The 22,483-nt window shown below is 42.7% G+C and overlaps 1 protein-coding gene and 6 non-coding genes across 18 annotated transcripts in view; 6 read left to right on the plus strand and 1 right to left on the minus strand.

Annotated features, from left to right (window-relative positions):
- DNAJC5B (DnaJ heat shock protein family (Hsp40) member C5 beta) overlaps positions 1 to 22,483 on the minus strand; it is a 56,613-nt gene that overhangs the window by 6,927 nt on the left and 27,203 nt on the right. For all 12 annotated transcript variants that reach the window (XM_023920972.2, XM_086886762.1, XM_086886756.1 and 9 more), the window contains 2 exons: positions 6,114 to 6,327; positions 1,736 to 1,910 (listed from right to left, as the gene is read on the minus strand). In XM_023920972.2, coding sequence (XP_023776740.1) covers positions 1,736 to 1,910; positions 6,114 to 6,327 — 389 coding nt within the window. The remainder of the gene's footprint in view (positions 1 to 1,735; positions 1,911 to 6,113; positions 6,328 to 22,483) is intronic.
- TRNAY-GUA (transfer RNA tyrosine (anticodon GUA)) lies at positions 9,610 to 9,698 on the plus strand. Its single transcript is given in 2 exon segments — positions 9,610 to 9,646; positions 9,663 to 9,698. It is a non-coding gene; the product is annotated as a tRNA-Tyr (tRNA).
- Positions 11,066 to 11,154, plus strand: TRNAY-GUA (transfer RNA tyrosine (anticodon GUA)). Its single transcript is given in 2 exon segments — positions 11,066 to 11,102; positions 11,119 to 11,154. It is a non-coding gene; the product is annotated as a tRNA-Tyr (tRNA).
- Positions 11,492 to 11,564, plus strand: TRNAA-AGC (transfer RNA alanine (anticodon AGC)). Its single transcript has one exon. It is a non-coding gene; the product is annotated as a tRNA-Ala (tRNA).
- TRNAY-GUA (transfer RNA tyrosine (anticodon GUA)) lies at positions 14,166 to 14,254 on the plus strand. The gene is given in 2 exon segments: positions 14,166 to 14,202; positions 14,219 to 14,254. It is a non-coding gene; the product is annotated as a tRNA-Tyr (tRNA).
- Positions 16,019 to 16,107, plus strand: TRNAY-GUA (transfer RNA tyrosine (anticodon GUA)). Its single transcript is given in 2 exon segments — positions 16,019 to 16,055; positions 16,072 to 16,107. It is a non-coding gene; the product is annotated as a tRNA-Tyr (tRNA).
- Positions 16,441 to 16,513, plus strand: TRNAA-AGC (transfer RNA alanine (anticodon AGC)). The gene has a single exon. It is a non-coding gene; the product is annotated as a tRNA-Ala (tRNA).

Here is a 22,483-nt window from a genome sequence, read left to right on the forward strand (position 1 = left end):
CTGTTATTTTTCTGCCACTGGGGAATTTTGTGCTGGATTTTGAGGGAGAATTAAAATTAAAAATAAACCAAATTTTAAAAAAATAATATTAACAAAATGGGCAGAAATTAATCATACTGATTCTTCAAAGTCCATCCTTCTACTTCAGACTTGGCTTTGGTATCATAGACTCATGAAGAGCAAGACCCATTTTAGATTTGCACTTTTCAGGTGCCTAGTGTCATAGAGTTTATTAGATTTGTCTCAAATAAGGTATTGTGGTTATAAAGTTTTTACTTGTAGTTTTTACTGACTTTGCAGAGACTGATCAAGTATGATCAGTTTTTAAGCTGACTGTGTTTACCTTGATATGCCTCTAGGCAAAATCAATTTAAAAACACCACCACACGTTGGCGTAACAGTTATAAAAATAGCATTTGTTTCAACTACTACAAGTGTTTTGTTACATATTTATGGAAGGGTAAATTTGTGTGAAAAGCTGGGGGGGAAAAATTTCTTGCTGCTAAGGGAACATGACATTTGCAATCTGGCAGTGCTATTTTAAGCATAATAAACGTAAGAATATAACAGTATAAGATCTTCCATAACAATAGAAGGGAAAAAGAGTGAGCTGACTTTTTAGGTCCTTCCTCATAAAAAACGCATAACCTTAATCATAGTTAGTATAAAAAGTATTTCTAGTTTATAGAAAAGTGTTCTGAGTCTTTCCCTGGTGCCTTGGGTTCTTATTGCTGGAGCAGGGCTCACTGCATCTCTCACCCTGTTCATATCTATCCAGTTTGAGATGTTTCTACTTCCCCTGAATATGAAGGCAAAACTGCCCTTCTTTGGCACACTAGGACAGACCTCTTTGTTCAAAGCATGTATCCCATGCTAGTGCCAAATTAGGAATGCACCTCCATCATCCCTTGGCACAGCCAAAACCTGAATGTACATCTGGGGGAATCAGCAAAGCCAAAAAAGAGGTTGACCTGCTGCCACAGGCCCATGTTCCTGGCTCCCAAGTTCCCTGTTCCTCTTGCCCCTGAGTTAGCACTTGCCTACTCCACCATGTAGCACATCAGAGAATTAAATGGGCCAGGAACTACACACATTTTTGAGAGGCTTAGTTTACACCTGGATTTTATCCAAGGCCTGGGTAAGGTACAATTGCTACTGCCAGTGCAGAAGAAAGTGAGCAGCTTGGGGCCTGGATGGCAGAGGGACAGGACCATGGTAACTCCCATGCAGACTCTCCTGGGTTACTGCACAACCTTACTGTTGGAAACCTCGCATCTTTTCTTGAAGCCTACTCTTAAATGGGTACAATATCCACCACAAGCAGGGATAAATTTTGCAGAACTAAAGTCCGAATGACCATTTATTCAGGCCAATCAGGTGTGACAGCACCAGTCCAGCAGAGTCTAATATATGAGTATAGGATCTAGGATAAGAAGCAACATGGGCATGGGGGCTGCAGGGTGAACACTGTCTCTTAAAATAAGCTATAAGATTTTTATTGTGTAAGTATCTCGTAAGAGATACAGGAGATACTTAGTTTTAAGTCCTATAAGTTTGGTTTTTCATTAATACATAATTTGTGAAGTTTGCTGGGTTGTGGTCTTAGCTAGAGTGAATTGGCATGTCTCCACTGAAGTCTGGAAGCAGCCTCAGCATTGTGAGCAGAACATCTGGTTCTGGCTTTAAAGATTATTTTGAACAGCTTTGCCACATGGTAAGCTCCTACAATACATACCTCTTTCCATGTCGTTCTTAATTTGCTCTTCCAAATCTTCTGGAGACACACAAAACTCCTGCTGCTCCCCGTCAGGTGCCTTCGGTTTACACTTTCCACAGCAGCAGTTGAAACAGCAGCAGAGGCAGCAGCAGAGGTAGCAGCCCGTCAGCAAACCACAGACTGCAAACAGGCCCTGGGTTGAACAGAGAGGGATGAAAATCCTGTCAGCAGTGACCTTCCTCAGACTTGTGGCTGTCTCTTACAGCTGAAGGCAGAATGTCAGAGGAACTCCGGTTCCTAAGTGCTTGGCACTCAGAGGAGTCTACCTGATTTCCCAGTGCCTGATCAAGGGACAGATCTTCCAAAGCCCTTCTCACCCACAAGTTCCTACATGTCACTAAGGACCACATCCACAAAGAAGACACCAACCAACAGGCCCCCACATACTCAATATTGCAAAGTCTGTTGTTCTGCTGATGGCCCTCAGAAAAATCCTCCAGGGAGTATGTAAAACCCCACCCACCTTAAAATGACTCATTTTCATCTTTAAAATGACTCATTTGCCCAAGATCATTTTTGCAAACACTTATTTACTGGCAAGCTCTTGTCAATAACAAAGCTGAGAGAAAAAGAAGCAAAGAGCCAGATACATCCAGCATAATTTTGGGCACTGAGCTAAGGCATCCAGTTTAGAACTGTAGCTGCTACGGATTCCCCACACAGTCAAAGAGAAATTAAAAGCCCTTCCAGGGGGAGATTCAGCCATAAGAGTATTTGAATTGCCCATTGTGAGTGTCTCTCTCTCTCTCTCCCTCCATTAGCCTGTGCAGGACCACACAGATGACAGCTCCTTAATTATAGTCCTCAGACTATGGTTTCTTGATCTGGTCACTCAGGTAACAAGAAGTTCCCACCTTTGCTCACTCTTGTCCCCATGGCACAAAGTACAGAAGCTTCAGAAGAAACAACACAACTACCTGGGGCTAAGACCAGAAATAATAAGAGTCAAGAGCCAGAAAATTTAAATTTACAGAGCTTTCTTCCTTCACATGAAGCCAGTGCCTGGGTTCACAGCGCAGCTCCCCAGATGTTGAAGTGCATGCTGCATCACAGCAATGGGACCTGTAGGCTCAGGATGGCATTGCCACTCTGTGCTCCATGGGGACATGACAGCAGCCTGGCTCCTGACCCAAGGCAGATCCAGGACTACCTGGAGATGTTTGTGACACAGAAAAAATCTCCATGGACATCTCTTCATGGACATAGTAGTGTGAGAACAAAGAAAAACCAGTGACATTCCTGGAGAGCAAGTCAAAGCTGATGTGTAGAAATAAATGGAAAGAGGGTAGATTTAGATTAGATATTAGGAAGAAATTCCTCATTGTAAGGGTGATGAGGCACTGGAACAGGTTGTCCTGAGAAATTATGAGTGCCCCATCCCTGGGGGTGTTCAAGACCAGGATGAATGGATCTCTGAGCAATCTGGTCTAGTAGGAGGTCTCTCTGCACATGGTAGGGTGGTTGGAACTGGATGATCTTTAAGGTCCCTTCCAAACCAAACAATTCTATGATTCTCTGAATATGTAGGTAAAAGCAGCACAGCTTTGTGGCCACCAGGTATATATGGATTGGAGGTACAGCTAGGCTTTCACATTATAGTTATCCAGTATGCCCTTTGCTAACTATTTGTTGTATTCCTAAGGCTACATGCTGCTGAGGAAGAAAGTAAGCACAAATGTCAGGATATTGTCAAATTTTGACAGTGGAGCTATGCAAATAATATTACGTATGCATGTCTGAGTTAACGTTAGTGGGGGCTGACTGGATCATCTTTGAAGGTAATAAGACTATTTCTATGCCTGATATTAATGTAAGCATGTATCTAGAGTGAGCAAGGTGGTTTTAAATGAAAAGAAGGACTCCAATTTTTTGTCTTAAAATGCTTTCCTTCTAATAGTCACCTGAAATGGTGCTATAATCCCTAAAATAAGTTATCTGTTTATCATTTATGCCATTATGGAAAATATATCACCACAATGTATAGAATGAAAAAAAAAGACAGAATGAAAGTGTATAGAGGGGAAAACACATTGAGTTTATTCATGAAACCTTTAATGTTTCAACACGTCTTGTACTTACATTATCATAGTTGTTAAATCAAGATTCAGTTTATTGAAGTCATCAATAAACAGTCTTCATGGTAGAGGGTAAAGTAGTTTTTGCTGAAACAGTTAAACAAACAACCCCTATACCTGCCAGTGGAAAAGCAATTTGAGTTCCCATTATCTATGCCTGTATGTTCCCAGTTTAATATGCCTGCTAAAAACTCTAGCACTCTGAAAAAGAACAGTAATTTTCATTTTTCATTTCCCCTTTCATTTGAGTTTCCCCACTGCTAATGATAAAACTCCTCACAACTCGGATTTTCCCAGTACGGGTGTGGTGGGAAGAGGAATGTTTGCAGTCAATGAAGAAGGTAACAAGCCAAGGCTGTTGTCCCTACTGTCCTCCACCAGAATGGAGGAAATCAGGAGTTCAGAGGTCATCTGCAGATGATGCCAGAGACTCAAACAGTATTATGATGACCAATATAAAAATTTCAAATTGATCCATTTGTGCTCGAGTTAAAAACAAATGAGAAATAGTGAGCTCCTCTTGCAAAAATAAAATCACAAAATCACTTGGTGGTCTCTTTATACTTTGGGGGTGGTAGGATTTTGGATTGGGGGAGACATAGAGAGACCACCTGTGATAATCTTCAAATGACTCTACATACATATTTTGGATTTTTGTACAAAATTCTTGAAAACCAGGAAGCAGTGATTACTTTGCTCTTCAGCATGTCTTGTCTCACCTCTGGGATACAGCTTGCTTGAAGCAATCCTCACATTTCTCCTTTAGTTGTTAGGGACTTATTAGCTTCTCTCCATACTCCCCACTGCTCTCTTTATGAGTCAAAGCCACAGTAGTTATTTCTGTACCTGATTTTATGACCCCAGAAGATTTTGTACTCCATAAAATCTCCATTACAGATCACCAAATAAAAGAAAAATAGAAGCTAAAAAAAAAAAAAGAAACAGTAAAGAAAACCTTCTTTTGCCAAAAACTGTTAAAGGAGTCAACACTGTTGCCCTCTCAGCTAAGGCCACCTAGCTGTGATAAGGAGGCAGAAGAAGGGGGAATGATCCATCAGGAGATGACAGCAGCTGTAGTGGGGTGTCCAGCCTGCAGCAGGAGACAGCTACAGCAGCTGCAAGCAGGCAGCCTCCAACCAGCCTCTGAGGGGCAGCGCCTTTGCAAGTTTAATTTAAATCCCAGTACTTTACTCATTGGTTTCATCCACTGTTCTGCATTTGAGCAACTTCTGCCTCATCCTGATTCAGAAGTCAGATTATGGCTTCTCAGACCCCCAAAGTGCCCATATAACTTTCCAGTTTAAAAGGGACATGTGGGGCAATGCAGCACTGGCCTGTTCCTTGCTGAACAGAGAAATCTGTGTTTCACAGTTCTCAGATAAAAACTGTCATCGCATGCTTGCTTCAAACAGTACAGATCATCTTCCTATGTATTCCAGCACAGTCCAGCAGAGTGCTTTCCTGTGCTTCTGTGGCTGGAAACAGGTGGGGACTGCGTGGATGTGGCACATTTCCAATTCTCTTTGTTGCATTTCTGTAACATTTCAGTATTTGGAGAAACACCTGAATTTGATATATGCAAACATCAGAAGACAACAGTGTGGTAAGGGAAGAAATGAACCCAACTCCTTCATGACTGGAACAGCCCATTATGTTTTTTTTCTTGAGCAATATGCAGAGTTTTAATGTATCATTCTCTTCCATTCTACTCTCTTTTCCTCCATTCCACTCTTCTAACCTTTTCTTTGAGTTCCTTTGTCTCGCTCTGTCACTATGGCATGTGTATAATGCCGTAATCACAGTGTTATGTATTATTATTGCTTACTTATGTTGTATGCTATAAATAGCAAAAAAGACAGCTAAATTTGTACTGTAATAACTTATTAATTGGTTGTCACATAAATGGGGCTTCTTGTTTTTGAATAATGAGTCATTTTTATTTAGTCATTACAGAAAAGAAAGTCAAAATTAACCTGGAGCACTAGATTCAAATCTAATTAATGTCTGAAAGTGTTACAAAACATGTACTATAATTACATACCAGGTTAAAAAAAGAGAAAACTTTCTATATTAGTGCTATTCTGAGCCTTTGTTACATTCTGCCACGGTCAGTTTTCCAGATAATATTGTTTTATTAACTTTTTACTTTAGAGTACTATTTCTTAAGCCTATAGAGATCATGTTTTTAAGGGAGTTCCTTGTATACGTAATTTTCAGTGTGCATTGTAACATTTTATTTCCAAAAGAAAATAACAGCTTACCTTTGCCCACCAGCTTGAGAGCATGAAGTAGGTGTTAACATTTTCCTCACCAAACTGTTCCGCCACATAGAGCCCTAATGATCCATACTTGTCATATATGTTTCGCTTGGACAGATCAGTCAGGGTTGCATGAGCATTGTTGATCTCTTTAAATTTTTCTGCAGCCTCTGGATTGTCTGGATTTTTGTCAGGATGATATTTCAGAGCCAGTTTTCTTAAATGTGAGACACACAAAAACAAACAAACAACAAAAAACAACAAAACAAAGGGAAAATAAGTCATCTGTATGTGTGCATGTATACAGACAAAAAACATTACAAAAAATATTTTCACCGAGTTATAATGATTCTGAACTGTGTTCAGCCTTCTTTTTTCCAGCTCTAATGTACTCAGTGGAAGAAAAGTGACACAAAGGTAACAAATATGAAAGTTTTGATGAAAGAGGTGTGCCTATTACACTGGGAATGAACTTTGTGTATTGATACCTAGTCAGCTACTGTGTTAAGCAGACAGTGATATATGATGAAAGCACAGATTGCAACACGATAATAAATCACAGGCATTTGTTGCATTATGATTGCCAACTCATTTGCATCATTTAGCAGGTTTTAGCAAAGATAAAGATTTTTTAAAGGTTGTTTAAAAACATGATGATCACACTGCTTATCCAGGCAACATTATTTTCTTCATAGCAAAGGAAATTCTGTGTTCAATTGCCTATCAATAGTAGTTACATTAAAATGTTGTAAACAGTGTCTGTGTTTGCAGAAGCCCAGACAGTGATGATGGAGAACACAGTTAGGAGTTGCAATAGAAGAGAAGCATCTTTCTGAAGCACAAGGTGGGAAAGCATAATGAGTTAATCCCGGTTTCAAGTGCCTGTCTTTTGGCCTAATTCCCCACTGCTGCACTTCTGAGACAATGTTAAAGCAGTTAAGGCGATTGTCATGGGATCATCATAGGAACCATCATAGAATAGTTATTTTCATAGGGTCATGGTGTGGTTAGGGTTGGAAGGAGCCTTAAAGATCATCTAGGTCTGGCCCTTCCACCATGGGGATGGACAACTTCCACTAGACCAGGTTGTTCAAAGCCCCATCCAGCTTGGCCTTAAAGACCTCTAGGGACAGGGCATCCACAATTCCCCTGAGCAAGCTGTTTCAGTGTCTCATGACCCTCTCAGTAAAGAATGTCTTCCTAATATCTAATCTAAACGTACTCCTTTTTAGTTTAAAGCCGTTGCCCTTGTCCCATCACTTCATGCTCTGATAAAAAGTTCCTTTACAGCTCTCTTGCAGGACCACTTTAGGTACTGGAAAGTGCTCTAAGGTCTCCCTGGAACCTTCTCTTGTCCAGGCCAAACAACACCACTCTCTCAGCCTGTCTCCATCTCTCTGATCATCCTTGTGTCTCTTCTCTGTACTAGCTCCAGCAGGGACATGTCCTTCTTACTTTGGGGTGGCCAGAGCTAAATGCAGTAATCACTGTGTGGCATGAGAGTGGAGTAGTGTCAACTACTTTGGGCTGCTTATGCCATTGGAAGAGTTTACTAGGGCAGGGTTTGACACTGCTTTTTCCCCCTGACTGTACTCAGCACTATGGCATTTGAGGACAGGTAGAGTTGAAAACTAGAGTGTGTGACTCTTGGCTCACAGTGCAGGGGAAGCACAGCATCGAGAAGAAGGGGTTTGCTTCCAACCATCTTGAAGCACTGGTAGTGTGAGCTCACATACACTTGCAAAACAAGCATAGACAGAAGTATATATTTTCAAAAATCACCACTCCCTCTAAAGAACTGCAGGCTCCAAGACATTTATTTAATGACTAGTGCTGACCTCTAGTGGCATCAAAAGTGATTTAGTAGTGTTTTAAGCTGATTCAATCACAGCAAAGCTATGTTTCATTTTGTTTTCATTACTGTCTCCAAATATTTTGAGAGCTAGCCATAATTGCTCTGACAAAAATTAGTATTTGTGGTGTGAAGGCAGTGTGCCTACACTTCCTCTAACAAATTTAACCTGAGAGTGGAGCCCTAATAGATTTCCTTTTGAAGTCCTAGTACAGGTTAGTCCTCCAGTAAAAAGTAACTGCTTTGTTCCTGATGATAGTTCCTGCCTGGAAGACATTCTGCTGATATCGAGACTGATATGAGCCTGGGAACAGCTTCCTGGGAACAATCTTGTCAATTCTGTTAAGTCACAGAATCATAGGTCATAAATAACTCTCTAAACATGTGTCTAATAGTATGAATAGGGTTGTGTTCAGTCATATTTAATATACTGTACATATTGCTCCTTAAACACAAAGGCTTGGTCATGTTTAACATGTGCCCTAAACACAATAAAAAATTAAATATGAGAACTGAAAAAACAAGCTAAGTCTTGCATGACTAATGACATTATGTGTCATCCAAGTATTTAAGTAAATTATGCAATCTATCCCTTTTCTTACCTGAAAACAAGCCCAAACAATTAGGGAAAAAAAAAAAAAAGAAAAAAAGAAAGAAAAAATTAAAAAAAAAGAAGTATTACTTCTGAAAGCCCATGTATGTTTGCAGGCATGGGACAATGAATTTCCAGCCTTTCTTTATTTTCCCAAAGACCCAAAGACACCTTCTGTCTGACCTACATTCCAAACAATCTTATAAAAAATAAGAATTTGAACAGAATGTAGTTTTAAAAATATGAAACACATTAGTTGCACTCTCAATTTACCTAGTATTATTTTTGACTACTAACAGGATTACTTTCAGCAATTAACAAAAGATAATCTATGTTCTTATTTTGGTTGTCCTAGTTTAGGGCAAATCAGGAAGGAAAACTCTAAATGGGACAAATGCTCTCCCTAAAAAGAGTACAATATCAAAACAACTCTGCACACTGATATGACCTATACTAATTGGAGATGATTTAACAATGGGAGAAAGATCTAGATACTAGCAGTGCAATTCATATGAGTGTTAGCTATATGGTACTGTGGGTACCTGTGGGTCTCTGGAAAAGTGATATTCCCAGTTATATAATAAACAGGGTTCATTATGACAAAAAAAAAGACAAAAAAAGTAGGGAGTGAAAATAAAAAAGTAGTTTGTAGGCTACTTCCTATGCCAAAACCATGGGTTTATATACATTCGTATTCTTTTCATGGTGAATGGCCTTCTCCTACACCACCTTAGGATCACTGCCCACTGCAGCCTTCCACAACAGCAAGCAAGTTTGAGAGAGAAAAGTGACAACAAACAGAGAAACAGCTATGCCACAAGATGGGTAAATATGCCTTGGATAAGGCACTATGGAAATGAAGTCAGTGAAATCAACTCAAGACTGTCAGTGGGAGGCTTAGACTGAAAAGTGAGATCAGGCACAGGGATAGGTCTGATGAGGGTGCTTTTGAACAAGGATAGCAATATTTTGAAGACAGGGAAGTATGTTCTATAGGGTCAAATATGACAACACTATGAAGTATCAGAGGATGTGAGCAGCATGTCCCCATGCTTCCTTCGATAGCTCAGCTGGTAGAGCGGAGGACTGTAGGCTCCCTTGCACGGCCATCCTTAGGTCGCTGGTTCAACTCCGGCTCGAAGGAGTCATCTTTTGGCTCTGGCACACATCCTGCACTGGCACTGCTGCCTTTTCCTGGTCCTGCCCAGGAGGATTCCTTTCAAAGGTCTGTCCAGGCATGAGCTCTTGCCTGAGGTTGGGAAGATGTCCAGACAAGGAATTTTTGGGTGAACCCTTGAGCAGGGGATGGTGGTTCTGGGCTCTGGAGTTGTCAGAGGTCACCTCCAACAGGAATGTGAGTGAGTGGCTGGTAGTATGAGAGTGAAGATCATTACAGGGGGCTCAGGCTTTGGTTTTAGGGTATCCTGGGTCAGGGCTGGGTGCCTGGGAGGGGAGAGGACCTCAGGCAGAGGCAGCAGGGTGGGGAATTAGCTCAAATGGTAGAGCGCTCGCTTAGCATGTGAGAGGTAGCGGGATCGATGCCCGCATTCTCCAATGCTTTTTGTTCCTCTTGTGTGGACACAGGGTCGTTTGTCAGGGATCCATCTATTCTCTGGGGCCTGTGGGAACATATATGGTGTATCCTGGATTTACAGAGGAGGATGACATTTAGGGTTGTGTCACCCTGAAAACTAAACCTTCTGATCTTGTTTTCACAGTTTTAGTTACTTTCCCAGGAAAGTAACTATAAACAAAAGGTGTTTTCACGTTCCTTTTAAGAAACATCTTTTGATGGACGTTTTGCATGACCAGTGTGATTGGGAAGGTGGTAACTTAATTATCCAGTCCCTGGTCATTGTCAAGAACCTATAAATACTGGAGTCAGAAAATAAAGTTACTTCTTTTTCTGTCATACCACTGAGACGTGGTCGTGTGAATCATTCCATGTCTTCTAGCGACAGGGCTGTATTAAGACTACTATGGGCAGTTTGGCAGAAGAATTGATCTTCTCCTTCTTTGCTGGACAGTTCTCAAGTATCATGCCCAATACAGGAAAAGGACCTCTATGGTATAGAGCCAATTCTGGAGGGCCACAAAGAATATCACTGAATTCTCTTTAAAGACAGGCTGAGGAGAGTAGGTGCTTTCAGTTTGCAGAAAGAGATGTTCAGAGGACTTACACATGATGTTCCAACACTGTTACAGAACAGAGAAATAGCTATCATTTTGTTTCTTCTTATGCTTGAGCAGAGGGCTGAAAACAGCACAGTGAAAGGGAATCAAGGAAAAATGCAGCGGTATAAAGGTAAGCTCTGTGTGGCCGTGAGGAAATCCATGATAGAAACTACCATCCAAGGATCTTATGGAGCATTTCTGTGGTTTGCATGACTGATGGGTTCTGTGATGTCTCAGCTGAGGCTGTTTGAAGGATGTGGTAATTAGAGGCATAATGATGCTCTCTGGCTTGGGAAAAGTGCTGGGTGAGGTCTGCCTGGGCATGTCCCCATGCTTCCTTCGATAGCTCAGCTGGTAGAGCGGAGGACTGTAGGCTCCCTTGCACGGCCATCCTTAGGTCGCTGGTTCAACTCCGGCTCGAAGGAGTCATCTTTTGGCTCTGGCACACATCCTGCACTGGCACTGCTGCCTTTTCCTGGTCCTGCCCAGGGGACTCCCCTTCAAAGGTCTGTCCAGTCATGAGCTGTTGTCTGATCTTGAGAAGTTGACCAGCCAAGGCATTTTTGGGTGAACCCTGGCCAGGAAATTGTGATTTTGAGCACTGGTGTTGTCTGGGATGACAACCAGTCGGAACATGATCAGTTGAGTTGTGGCTGGTGTGACAGTGAGGCCAGTGGGAGGCCCGGGCTCTGGGTGCAGGGCATCCTGGGTCAAGGCTGGGTGCCTGGGAGGGGAGAGGACCTCAGTCAGAGGCTGCAGGGTGGGGAATTAGCTCAAGTGGTAGAGCGCTCGCTTAGCATGTGAGAGGTAGCGGGATCGATGCCCGCATTCTCCAATGCTTTTCATTCCCCTTGCCTGGACACAGGGCCCTTTGCCAGGGAGCCCTTAGCCAGCTGGTGTTAATAGGAGGTATTTGTAGCTGGCTGCACAGATAACTACAGGAACTGGAGCTGTACCAGGAACAGCAAGGGATTTAAACTGGGGTATCTGAGTCTTCCTATTTATTAGGGATTAGATCAATACACTTGCCCACCTTTATGCCTCCTCAAGTGAAGTCCTCTGTTATTGAGAAAAACAATACATCAAACTAATTTTTAAGTATGGTAAAAAGAATGACTCTAGGAAACACCAAGCAGTGAGAGTCACCCTGCTAAGATCACAGAATAGATCATCCTGTTAGATATGTCTAGACATGTGAAGACAGGGAGGTGCTTAGAGACAGCCAACATGGCTTCACCAAGCACAAATCATGACTGACTAATCTAGTGGCCTCCTGCGATAAACTGATTGCCTCAGTGGACAAGGAATGAGCTATGGACATCATCGACCTAGACTTTGCTAAAGCCTTTGACATCATCCCACACAACATCCTTGCCACTAAATTGGAGACACTGGGTTTTAATGGATGGACTGTTCAAAGGAATGGGTTGGATAGCCACATCCAAAGAACTGTAGTCAACAGATAAATATCCAAGTGGAAACCAGTATCGAGTGGTGTCCCTCAAGGGTCTGTATTGTATTGGGATCTTCATTAGTTATGCCATTGTGAGTGGGATTGAGTGCACCCTCAGCAACTTCACAGATGATAAGGGGAGCTGTGTGGTTTATATGCTTAAGGGAAGATCTTCCATCCAGAGGGACCTCAAAAACCTCAAGGAGTAGGTCCATGTGAACTTCATTAGCTTAAACAAGACTGGTGCAAGGTCCTGCACCTGGATCAGGGCAATTACCAGCATCAGCACATTCTGAGGGAGGAATGGATTGAGAGCAACTGTGTGGAGAAGAACTTGTGGGTGCTGGTGGATGAAAAACTTAACATGAGCTGGCATTGTACCTTTGTAGTCCAGAAAATCAATCATATGCTGGGCTGACTCAAAAGTAGCATGGCCAGCAGGTGGAGGGAGGTTATTCTGCCCCTCTATCACCTTCTTGTGAGACCACACCTGGAGGGCTCAGTCTGGCCACAGGTTCCCAGAATAAGAAAGACATGGTTAGAGTTGGTCCAGAATAAGGACACAGGACTGATCAGGGGGATGAAATACCTTTCCTGTTAAGACAGACTGAGAGAGTTGGGACTATTCATCCTAGAGAAGGCTCCAGGGAGACCTAATATCAGCCTTCCAAATAATAAAGAAGGTTTATAAGAAAGACAAAGACACTTTTTAGCAGACCTTATGGTGGGAGAAAAAGTAGAAATTGTTTTAAACAAAAGAGGGTAGATTTAGATTATGTAAAAAAAAATTATTTATTATGACTGTGGTAAGGCATTGGAAAAGGTTGCCCAGCGAACTTGAAAATACTCCATCCCTGAAAACATTCATGTCTGGTTGGATGGGCCTTTATCAGCTATCTCATCTAGTGGAAGAAGCTCTTGCCCACAGCAGGAAAGTTGGACGACATGACCTTTAAAGGTCCTTTTCAACCCAAAATATTCTATTATAATACATGAAATACATGATGGTCACAAACTGCACACTTTGGGTGAGCTAAGCAGAAGGTTTCAAATGCCTGTCAGGTTATTGATTCAACTGTTAGACCTTTTACTATGGTGATGGGAAGAGGAATGAGAGAGTGGGTCACAACTGAGGCAGGATTCCATTTTTTCCCTCCTTGGGTCAGACAAGCAGGAAAAGAAGGGTGTCCTGGCTGTTCAGTCTCCATGCTTGGAGGTTAATGTAATATAAATGGCTGAACCTTTGAGTCAGCTGCAATGATCCTAGGGCTCAGGCTGCTGTTGGAGATTTGAAAAGAGTTGACCTGAGGCCTCATCCAAAGCTGATTGCTTTGGCTGCTCTGTCACAGAGGAAGAGCTTGTTTGTGTGCCTCCATAGCTCTGCTGGTGGAGTGAGTGCTGTAGGCTCCCTTCTGTGGATACACATCACATCTGGATGGATGCTGCCTGCCATAATACATCTGAAAGGTTCTGAACTGACTTCATGTGGGACCTCCATCTCCACCCATGGGTCCAGGGGCTCTGTTTACATTAATTTCTCTTTTCATGTTACACCATGGGAGTCTTGGTCACTAGCTAAGCTTGAGCCATAACTTTGGATATGTCCAGCCACAAAGACCCTTGAAACATACACCGATGTGCAGATGGATGTTCTGGTTTGACCTCAAACTTTTCTTGTCAGTCTGGTCCTGCCTGGCACTCACTGGACGTGATCATCATTCTGACCTCTGCACCAACTTCCCTGCTTGCAATGCCTGGTGGTACCTTCTGCTCCAGCCTCTTATCTGGAATGAGCCACCATGGCAGGATCTGCCCTGGTTTGGTGGTGTACACATGAGATTTTCTGGGTAATGTGGGTCTAAGGAAAGTGTTTCTTTTTTCCTCCTGGACAGTGTCATGCAGGTATATGTGAGGTGGTATGAAAGCCAAATGGCTTTCTGAGTGTGTCCTGGGTGAGGTCTGCCTGGGCATGTCCCCATGCTTCCTTCGATAGCTCAGCTGGTAGAGCGGAGGACTGTAGGCTCCCTTGCACGGCCATCCTTAGGTCGCTGGTTCAACTCCGGCTCGAAGGAATCATCTTTTGGCTCTGGCACACATCCTGCACTGGCACTGCTGTCTTTTTCTGGTCCTGCCCAGGGGACTCCCCAGAATGAGCTGCTCAGACATGAGCCATTGTCTGACTTTGGGAAGATGATTAGCCAAGGCATTTTTATGTGAATGCTTGGTGACAGATGATGGTTCTGAGCCCTGGAGTTGTCTGCAGTCACCTCCAACAGGAAAATGAGTTGGTGGGTAGTTGTGTGAAAGTGAAGTTTATTAGGAAGGCTCAGGCTTTTGGGCATCCTGGGTCAATACTGGGTCAAGACTGGGTGGGTGCCTGGAAAGAGAGGGGACCTCAGTCAGAGGCTGCAGGGTGGGGAATTAGCTCAAGTGGTAGAGCGCTCGCTTAGCATGTGAGAGGTAGCGGGATCGATGCCTGCATTCTCCAATGCTTTTCATTCCCTTGCCTGGACCTGTGCTGCAAAGACGAGAACAGCATCTAGGACTATGTTCATGGCAACATGGGCTGTGAATTGAAGGAACGGATTCTCTTTGTTCTGATTATAATGGAAAGGATCTAGAATATTGCGCCCAGCCTTGGGTCTCCATGTATAGGACAGACATTGATCAAGTGCAAAGAGCTCTAGTAAGGCCTCCAGGACACTTGGAAGCAGGTGTACTTGCCCTTTGAGGAGATACTCTTGAATGTGGCCTTGTGCAGATCCTGAAGAAGAAAGGGCTGTGTGGGAAATAAGCAAGCACTTATCAAAATGGCTATCAGGAGGTTATTGATTCAACAGTTAGGCCTTTTACTGTGGTGATCAATGGAGGAAAGAAAATCAACAGACCACAGTTAAAGCAGCAGAGGTTCTATTTTTTTCTCTTCTATGAGAGAGTGAAAATTTAAAAAGAGTTAATGTTTCAAACACTTGGTAGCAAAGGACTGTTTCCATGCCGACAAGATAAGGTGAAGTTAGAAAACAGCATCTTTCAATGTATGATAATGCTTTCCTTGGATCAGCTTTCTTGTCTTGTGTAACTATCTCCAAAACCAGGTATGAGGAGAAGGTAGACATAGAGATGCCCTGAGGACTCATTCAAACTGATTGCTTTGACAACACAATCACGGAGGCAGAGCAGAGAGAGGACCCTGATAGTCTATTGGTATCTGCTGGTATAATGGAAGGCCTCTGGTTCTCTCACATGGTGACCATTACATCTTACGTGGGCATTAAGTGACTGAATAGGCCTGAATGGCCCTCACTGGCCTCATTTAGGGTTTTCACCTCTAAACATCAGCACAGGAGTTCTCATTATGTTCACATCTGGGCCTTCACTTTCTTTCTGTGTTAAAAAGCAGGAGTCCTGGTCTCTAGCTCAGTAATGGCCATAGCCATAGCACTATCAAGGTACAGAGACCTTGGATCCAAACCTGATGTGCAGATGAATGTCCTGCATTGACCTAAACCTTGGGATCTTACACCTAAATGTATGGACCTGCCTGTCAGTGATGGGACATGGTCATCATTCTGACCTCTGCAGTGACTTCTTAGCTTGCAGTTGTCCCTGCCTTGTCATGGTGATAGTGGCTTCTGTTCTGGATGACTGATTTGAGTGAACCACCATGGCTGTGTCTGTCCTGACCAGGGGCTGTAGGCTTGAGAAGCAATGTGAAATAAGCCAAGTCTTTCTTATTTCCTGCAGAGGAGAGTCATGTAAATACAAGGGAGTGGTTTGAGGCTTGAATAATTGGATGAATGTGTGATGAATGTCTGAGGTGTCAAAATTGCATGCTTCCTTCGATAGCTCAGCTGGTAGAGCGGAGGACTATAGGCTCCCTTGCACGGCCATCCTTAGGTCGCTGGTTCAACTCCGGCTCGAAGGAGTCATCTTTTGGCTCTGGCACACATCCTGCACTGGCACTGCTGCCTTTTTCTGGTCCTGCCCAGGGGACTCCCCAGAATGAACTGTTCAGACATGAGCTCTTGCCTGAGGTTGGGAAGATAAATGGCCAAGGCATTTTTAGGCGAACTTCGGCCATGGGAAGTTGATTCTGACCACTGGGCCTGTCTGTAATCACGTCCAACTGGACTGTGAGTGGGTGAGTTGGTGGTATGAGAGTGAGTTTATTGGGAAGCTCAGGTTTTGGTTTCAGGGCATCCTGGGTCAGGGCTGGGTGCCTGGGAGGGGAGAGGACCTCAGTCAGAGGCTGCAGGGTGGGGAATTAGCTCAAGTGGTAGAGCGCTCGCTTAGCATGTGAGAGGTAGCGGGATCGATGCCCGCATTCTCCAATGCTTTTCACTCCCCTTGCCTGGACACAGCACCATTTGGTGAGGGTTCCCTTGTCCTCTGAAAGGTAAGTAAATCTGGGAAGCACAGTAGAGCACAGCATCCAGGACTTCTCCAAGAGTAGCAAGGCCTCTGGATTGAAAGAAGATATTATCTGACTTTCCCTCTTCATTGGATAGATGTCATTTACAATAGTGTACCTGTTATATATAGCTTTATATAGGTTTTGGCTACAATAGATTTAATTTTCTTTCTAATACCTGGTTTGGATTCAGAGTGAGAATAATGCTGGTTGCACACTGCTCTTAAGCAGAGTTTATGCAAAGCCAAGGACTTTTCAGCTTCTTGCACCATCCCAACACCAAGGAGACTGGGGGGCACAAGAAACTGGGAGGAGACACATCTGGGACAGGTGGTCCCAGCTGGCCAAAGGAATATTTCATACCACATGACATCAAGCTCAGTATATACTAGGGAGAAAGATGGCTGGAGGCCACTGCGTATAAACTGGCTGTCTGGGCATTGTTCTGCAGGCGTTGAGTAATTGTGTTGTATGTCACTTATTTTGTATAATCTAATTCTGTCCTGATTATTGACATTTCTCCCATCCTTTTGCACTTTCTTTTTCTCCATCCACAAATTTTTCTTTGTTCTCCCAGTTGTCTCCAAAAACCCTTTTGAGGGTGGAGGGAGCAAGCAGCTGTTTAGAGTTTTGCTGCCTACTGGGTGCCCAGCATGGGGCTTGAAGGGTTGAGATAATGACAAATCTGACTAGAGTATATTAAAACAAATTTCTTGTAAGCATTCATTTTAGTAGTTTAATAGTAGCTAATCCTGATGTTGATTTATTTAATCTCAGAACAGTTTTCTGTTCTCAGGGTTGTGTTTTATAATATCTTACTTGCTCTGTATGTTTCCTGTTGTGCTGTTTACCACCTTTGGGGGCTGGGCTAAGGTTATCATGTTGTCATACTTTGTAACACTGGCTTTTGATATGATAAAACTAATGGTCATGAGACTAATCTATTTGAAATCAAGAATTGTTATCTTCTCCATACTTCTAGAGCCATCTATTGGAAACTATTCCTAATTGCATCCTTTATCATTCCTCCTAGAGCAAATCTGTGGGGTATACACTTCCCACATCTTTCCCTTCTCCTCCAGGGTAATTACAATAGCTCTTGAGAATTCTGAATATAGTCAGGATGTTCAAACCAGTATGTTCTTACTGCTATGTCTCCTGATTGTATTTCAGGCCTTGTTTAGACTTAAACAACTCTTTAGGGATGCCACCCAGACAACTGCCCTGAGCCTGAGCATATATAGTGGCAAGATGTGTGGGATAGTACAGGCAATGGACATCTCAAATATTTTGGAATTTCATCTCTGAGCAAGTTCAGAATCCTGAAAACCTAGTAAAATATTTGGAAGAAATATGCTGTCAACCTGGTAATTCCAGGGAGAAACAAATCACTTCAATATGGTGGGGCCTGGACCATGCCTAGCAAGGCCTGTTCAACACTATTTAGTACCCTCAAGGGGACAAGAAGGTCTTTGGATCTGATGACAACATGTCAGGCACTTTGGCTACCCCAGTCCCAGTGACAGACACTGCATCTGAACCAAAGAACAAATGTACAAATATCATCTTCACAAGAATAAATACTGGAAGTAGATGTCAGCTGCTTTAGTAAGGGACGAAGGAGAATCTTCTAAGAGTCAGCAGCAGGAAGAAGTGGACAAGGCAGACTGCTCCAAAGCAGACCCTCTACAAGAACAAGAGGAGGAAGAGAGGCAGCTGCAGACTGAGGAGGAAGAAGGGGAAGAACTTGTAAATGAATTGGAAACCACCTGATCCTGTAATACACCAACCAAGACCCCCTGGTTCCCATGAATAAGCTAATTTGCCAGCTGGAAAGCCCTGGGGGGATTAGCAGGACTCACTCACCCTGTAACAGTTTCATATGACCACTGAAAATCTGATCCAGAGTGGACACCAACAGTAGATTATAGTGCCTTGAACAAAGCCATGCTGCTGCTAAGTGCTGCTGTGCCAGACAGGCTAGAATTTCAATTTGGACTGGAGGCAGTTTGTATCAAAGGCAGCCAAGTGGCCTGCCACAATCAATATCACTAGCAGGTTTTTCTCAATCCCTTTGGCAGCAGAGTGCAGGTCACAATTTGCTTTCACTTGGAGGGATGTCCAGTACACCTGCCCTAGAGGTGGAAATCCAGCCCTACCATTTTCCATGGGCTTAACCATACTGCACGACAACAGGAATACCTGCAATACATTGATGACATCATCATATGGGGAAACACAGCAGCTGAAGTTTTTGAGAAGGGGAAGAAAATTGTCCAACTCTTCTGAAAGTCAGTTTTGTCATAAATCAAAGTAAGGTCAAGTGACTTGCACGGGAGATCCAGCTGTTAGGAATAAAGGGATGAGATGGATATAATTGTATCCCAATGAATGTGATCAACAAAGTAACAGCTATATCTCCACCAATTAGCAAAAGGGAAACACAAGCTTTATTAGACACTTGAGGTTTGGAGAATATTTATTCCAAATTATAGTCTGATACAAAGCCCATTCTATCAACTAACCTGGAAGAGGAATTATTTCATTTGGGCGCTGAATAATGACAAATCTTTGAACAAATTGAAAAGGAAATATTACATACAGTAGCCCTTGGGCTGCTCTGGGCAGGACAAGATACTGGAAAGGTGCTGCAGCTGGGGAGAATGGTCCTACTTGAAGCTATTGGCAAAAAGCATCCAGGGAGGGCTCAAAGTTGGTTCTTAGGGTTTTGGCATCAGAGACACTGAAGATTCAAGGCTGGCTATACTCCAACTGAAAAAGAAATACTGGCATCATATGAAGGATTTTGAGCTGCTTCAGACATAGTATTGAAGTACAGCTCCTCTTGGTACCCTGACTGCCAGTGCTTGGCAGGATGTTCAAAGGGAGAGTCCATTCTCTACATGATGCAACTGATGCTATGTGGAATAAGTGGGGCGCACCTATTCAAAAATGCACTTGAATAGGAAACCCCAGTGGCCCAGGAATTTTGGAAGTGATCATTGACTGGCCAGAAGGCAAAGATTTTGGAATGTTGCCTAAAAAAGGAGGTGATGTGGGCTGAAGAAGCCCCATTGTAAATGAAATAACAGAAAATGAAAACAATATGCCCTGATGAGTCCTGTCATATTTTGGGAAAATATCAAAGGTGGAAAGCTGCTGTGTGGAGTCCTGTACACATCACAGAAAATGCTGAATGAAAAGGTGAATCTAGTCATTTTTCAGAGGTGAAAACTGATTGTGAAAGCTATCCAGCTGACTTTAGACATTGCTGAAAGGGAAAATGGCCAGTACATTATCTCTACAGACTCATAGATGGTGGCAGATGCTTTGTTGCGAGGGGGAGCATTGAAATTGAAGTAGGTCAAGTGGCAGAGCAGACATAAACCCACCTGGACTGCTGGATTAAGGCATCATATTTCTGCTTGGGTAGAGGACTTTGTGGTAAAAGTGCATCACGTAGTCACATACCCAAGACTCAGGCCACTGAGTAACATTGAGAATCCCAGCTGATGAGTCAGGATGCAAAGACTGAAGTGGATTAGGTGGATCTGGACTGGTGTCCATAACATAACGTAAGTGTGAACTATTTATAACTTAATGGGTCCATGATATCTCAGGCCATAAAGGAAGAAATACAACATATTCATCACCTCCTGACTGAGGGGTGGACTTAATAATGGACACCATCCATGATTATCCATGAATGTGACACATGGCCTGAAATAAAGCAAGCCAGACAAGGTAAAAGCCTCTCTCTAATGGAGAACAGTGGCTGAAATACAAACATGGGGAAGTGTGGCAGATTGATGATATCACATTCCCACAAATGTGCCAATGGAAGCGTCAGGTGCTTACACTCACAGAACTGTAGAATTATTTATGTTGAAAAAGATCTTGAAGATTATCAGATCCAAGCATTAACCTAGCACTGTCAAGTCCACCACCAAACCATGTCCCTAAATGCACATCTACACATTTTTTAAGTACCTCCAGAGATGGTGACTCAACCACTTTCCTGAGAAGCTTGTTCCAGTGCTTGACTACTCTTTGCTTTAAGAAATTTTTACTGATATCTATTGTGGAACCTACAACCAGATGGCTGGAAACATATTCTGTGCCTCATGCCACTGGCTGGAATACTATCCTGGGCCTTGAGAAATGAGGTAAAAATTAATCCCAGAAAGAACTGAGTCAGACAATGGTACTTCTTTCAGAAGCAGCCTCTTAGACATGTGGCTCAAACAGCATGGCATTGAATGGGTATATCACACCTCCTACCATGCACCAGCTTCCAGAAAATTGGACAAATGATCTGTTAAAGACTACACTGAGAGCAATGGGTGCTGAGACATTTTAACATTAGAATACACATTTAGCAAGTCACATGCTTAGCCAATACTAGAGGATCTTCTAATCAAACTGGCCCTGCCCAATTAAAACTTTGATTTACTTTTACAAAAGGGAGAAGTCCCTGTAGTGCACATAGAAATTATGCTGTGAAAGACAGGCTGGGTTATTCCTACTTCAGGCAAAGGCAAACCCATCCATGATACTGCTTTTGATCAAGAGCCTGGGTGCACTTGGTGAGTAATGCAGAAGGATGGAGAAGTATGATGTGTACCTCAAAGGGATTTGACTCTGTGTGAAAACTGGCAAATATTTGAATTGTATTATGCTAATTGCTATATAATAATGTATAACATCTTTGCTATGGTTGCTATATGCAATATCAAAATTATAAATAATTAGCTTTATTAATCTATGAAAAATGAATTTTGATTAGACCAGGCTAGGTGGAGCAATGATAAAACCATAACTGTCTTCAGAATACAACAGTCCAACATCACACATCATCTCTCCTGCCCCAAAAGACTTAGAGGAGCCCAAAGTCATGGGTTAAATAAACTCAATTGACATTTTAGAGAAATGATCTAGAGAAATGGTCCATAGGCTAAGGGAATAATATCTGCATATGTATATAAAAAGACCAGAAAAGATGCATTGGAATGTGTGGGACCTTAGCATGACATAAATGGTATAAAGTAAGGCATAAATATTTACCTGGTTTCAGATGGGATTGAGTTAATTTTCTTGCTAGTAACTAGTATGGTGCTGTGTTTTAGATCAAGGAGGAGAATAATATTGATAACATTCTGATGGTTTAGTTCTTGTTGAGCAGTGCTCATCATAAGTGAAGGACTTTTCAGCTTCTCACAGAACCCCACCATCAAGGAGGATGGTGGGCAAAAGGAGCTGGGAGGAGAAAGCCATGACAGTTGACTCCAACTGGCTAATGGAATATTCCACACTATATGGTGTCATGCTCAGTATATAAATTATGGGAAAAGACAATGGAGCTACTGCTTAGGAACTCACTGGACATCATTCATTGAGTGTAAAGCAACTGTGTTGTGCATCACATGATTTGTATATTTTCCTTCTATTAATATTGGAATTATTATTATAATTGTTACTGTTGTCGTTGTTATTTCACTTTCCATTTCTTTTCTGCCCTATTAAATCATCTTTTTCTCACCCTGTGAATTTTATTCCTACTATGGGGAAGGGCATGAGTGAACAGCTGTGTGATGTTTCACTGCCTGCAAAATAAAGCCATAACAGTGCCCAGCCTTGTGCCTCTGTGTAGAAGACACATGTGGACCATGTGCAGTGACCTCAGACAGAGGCCATCAGAACACTTGGGAAGAGATGATCCCACACACAGGAACTGACATCAATGGAATGGAAGAATCTCAGTGGAGGGCCACCAAGAACCTGACAGAGTGGAGGGACTTCTCTACCAGGATGAGCAAGAACAGTGAGAAAGTTCAGACTGCTGAAGGAGAGAATCAAAGGGTTTAGGCATGATCTTCACGCTTGTAGGAGA

The sequence above is a fragment of the Cyanistes caeruleus genome, chromosome 1 (genome assembly GCF_971803275.1).
Source record: "Cyanistes caeruleus chromosome 1, bCyaCae1.hap1.1, whole genome shotgun sequence".
NCBI lineage: Eukaryota > Metazoa > Chordata > Aves > Passeriformes > Paridae > Cyanistes > Cyanistes caeruleus.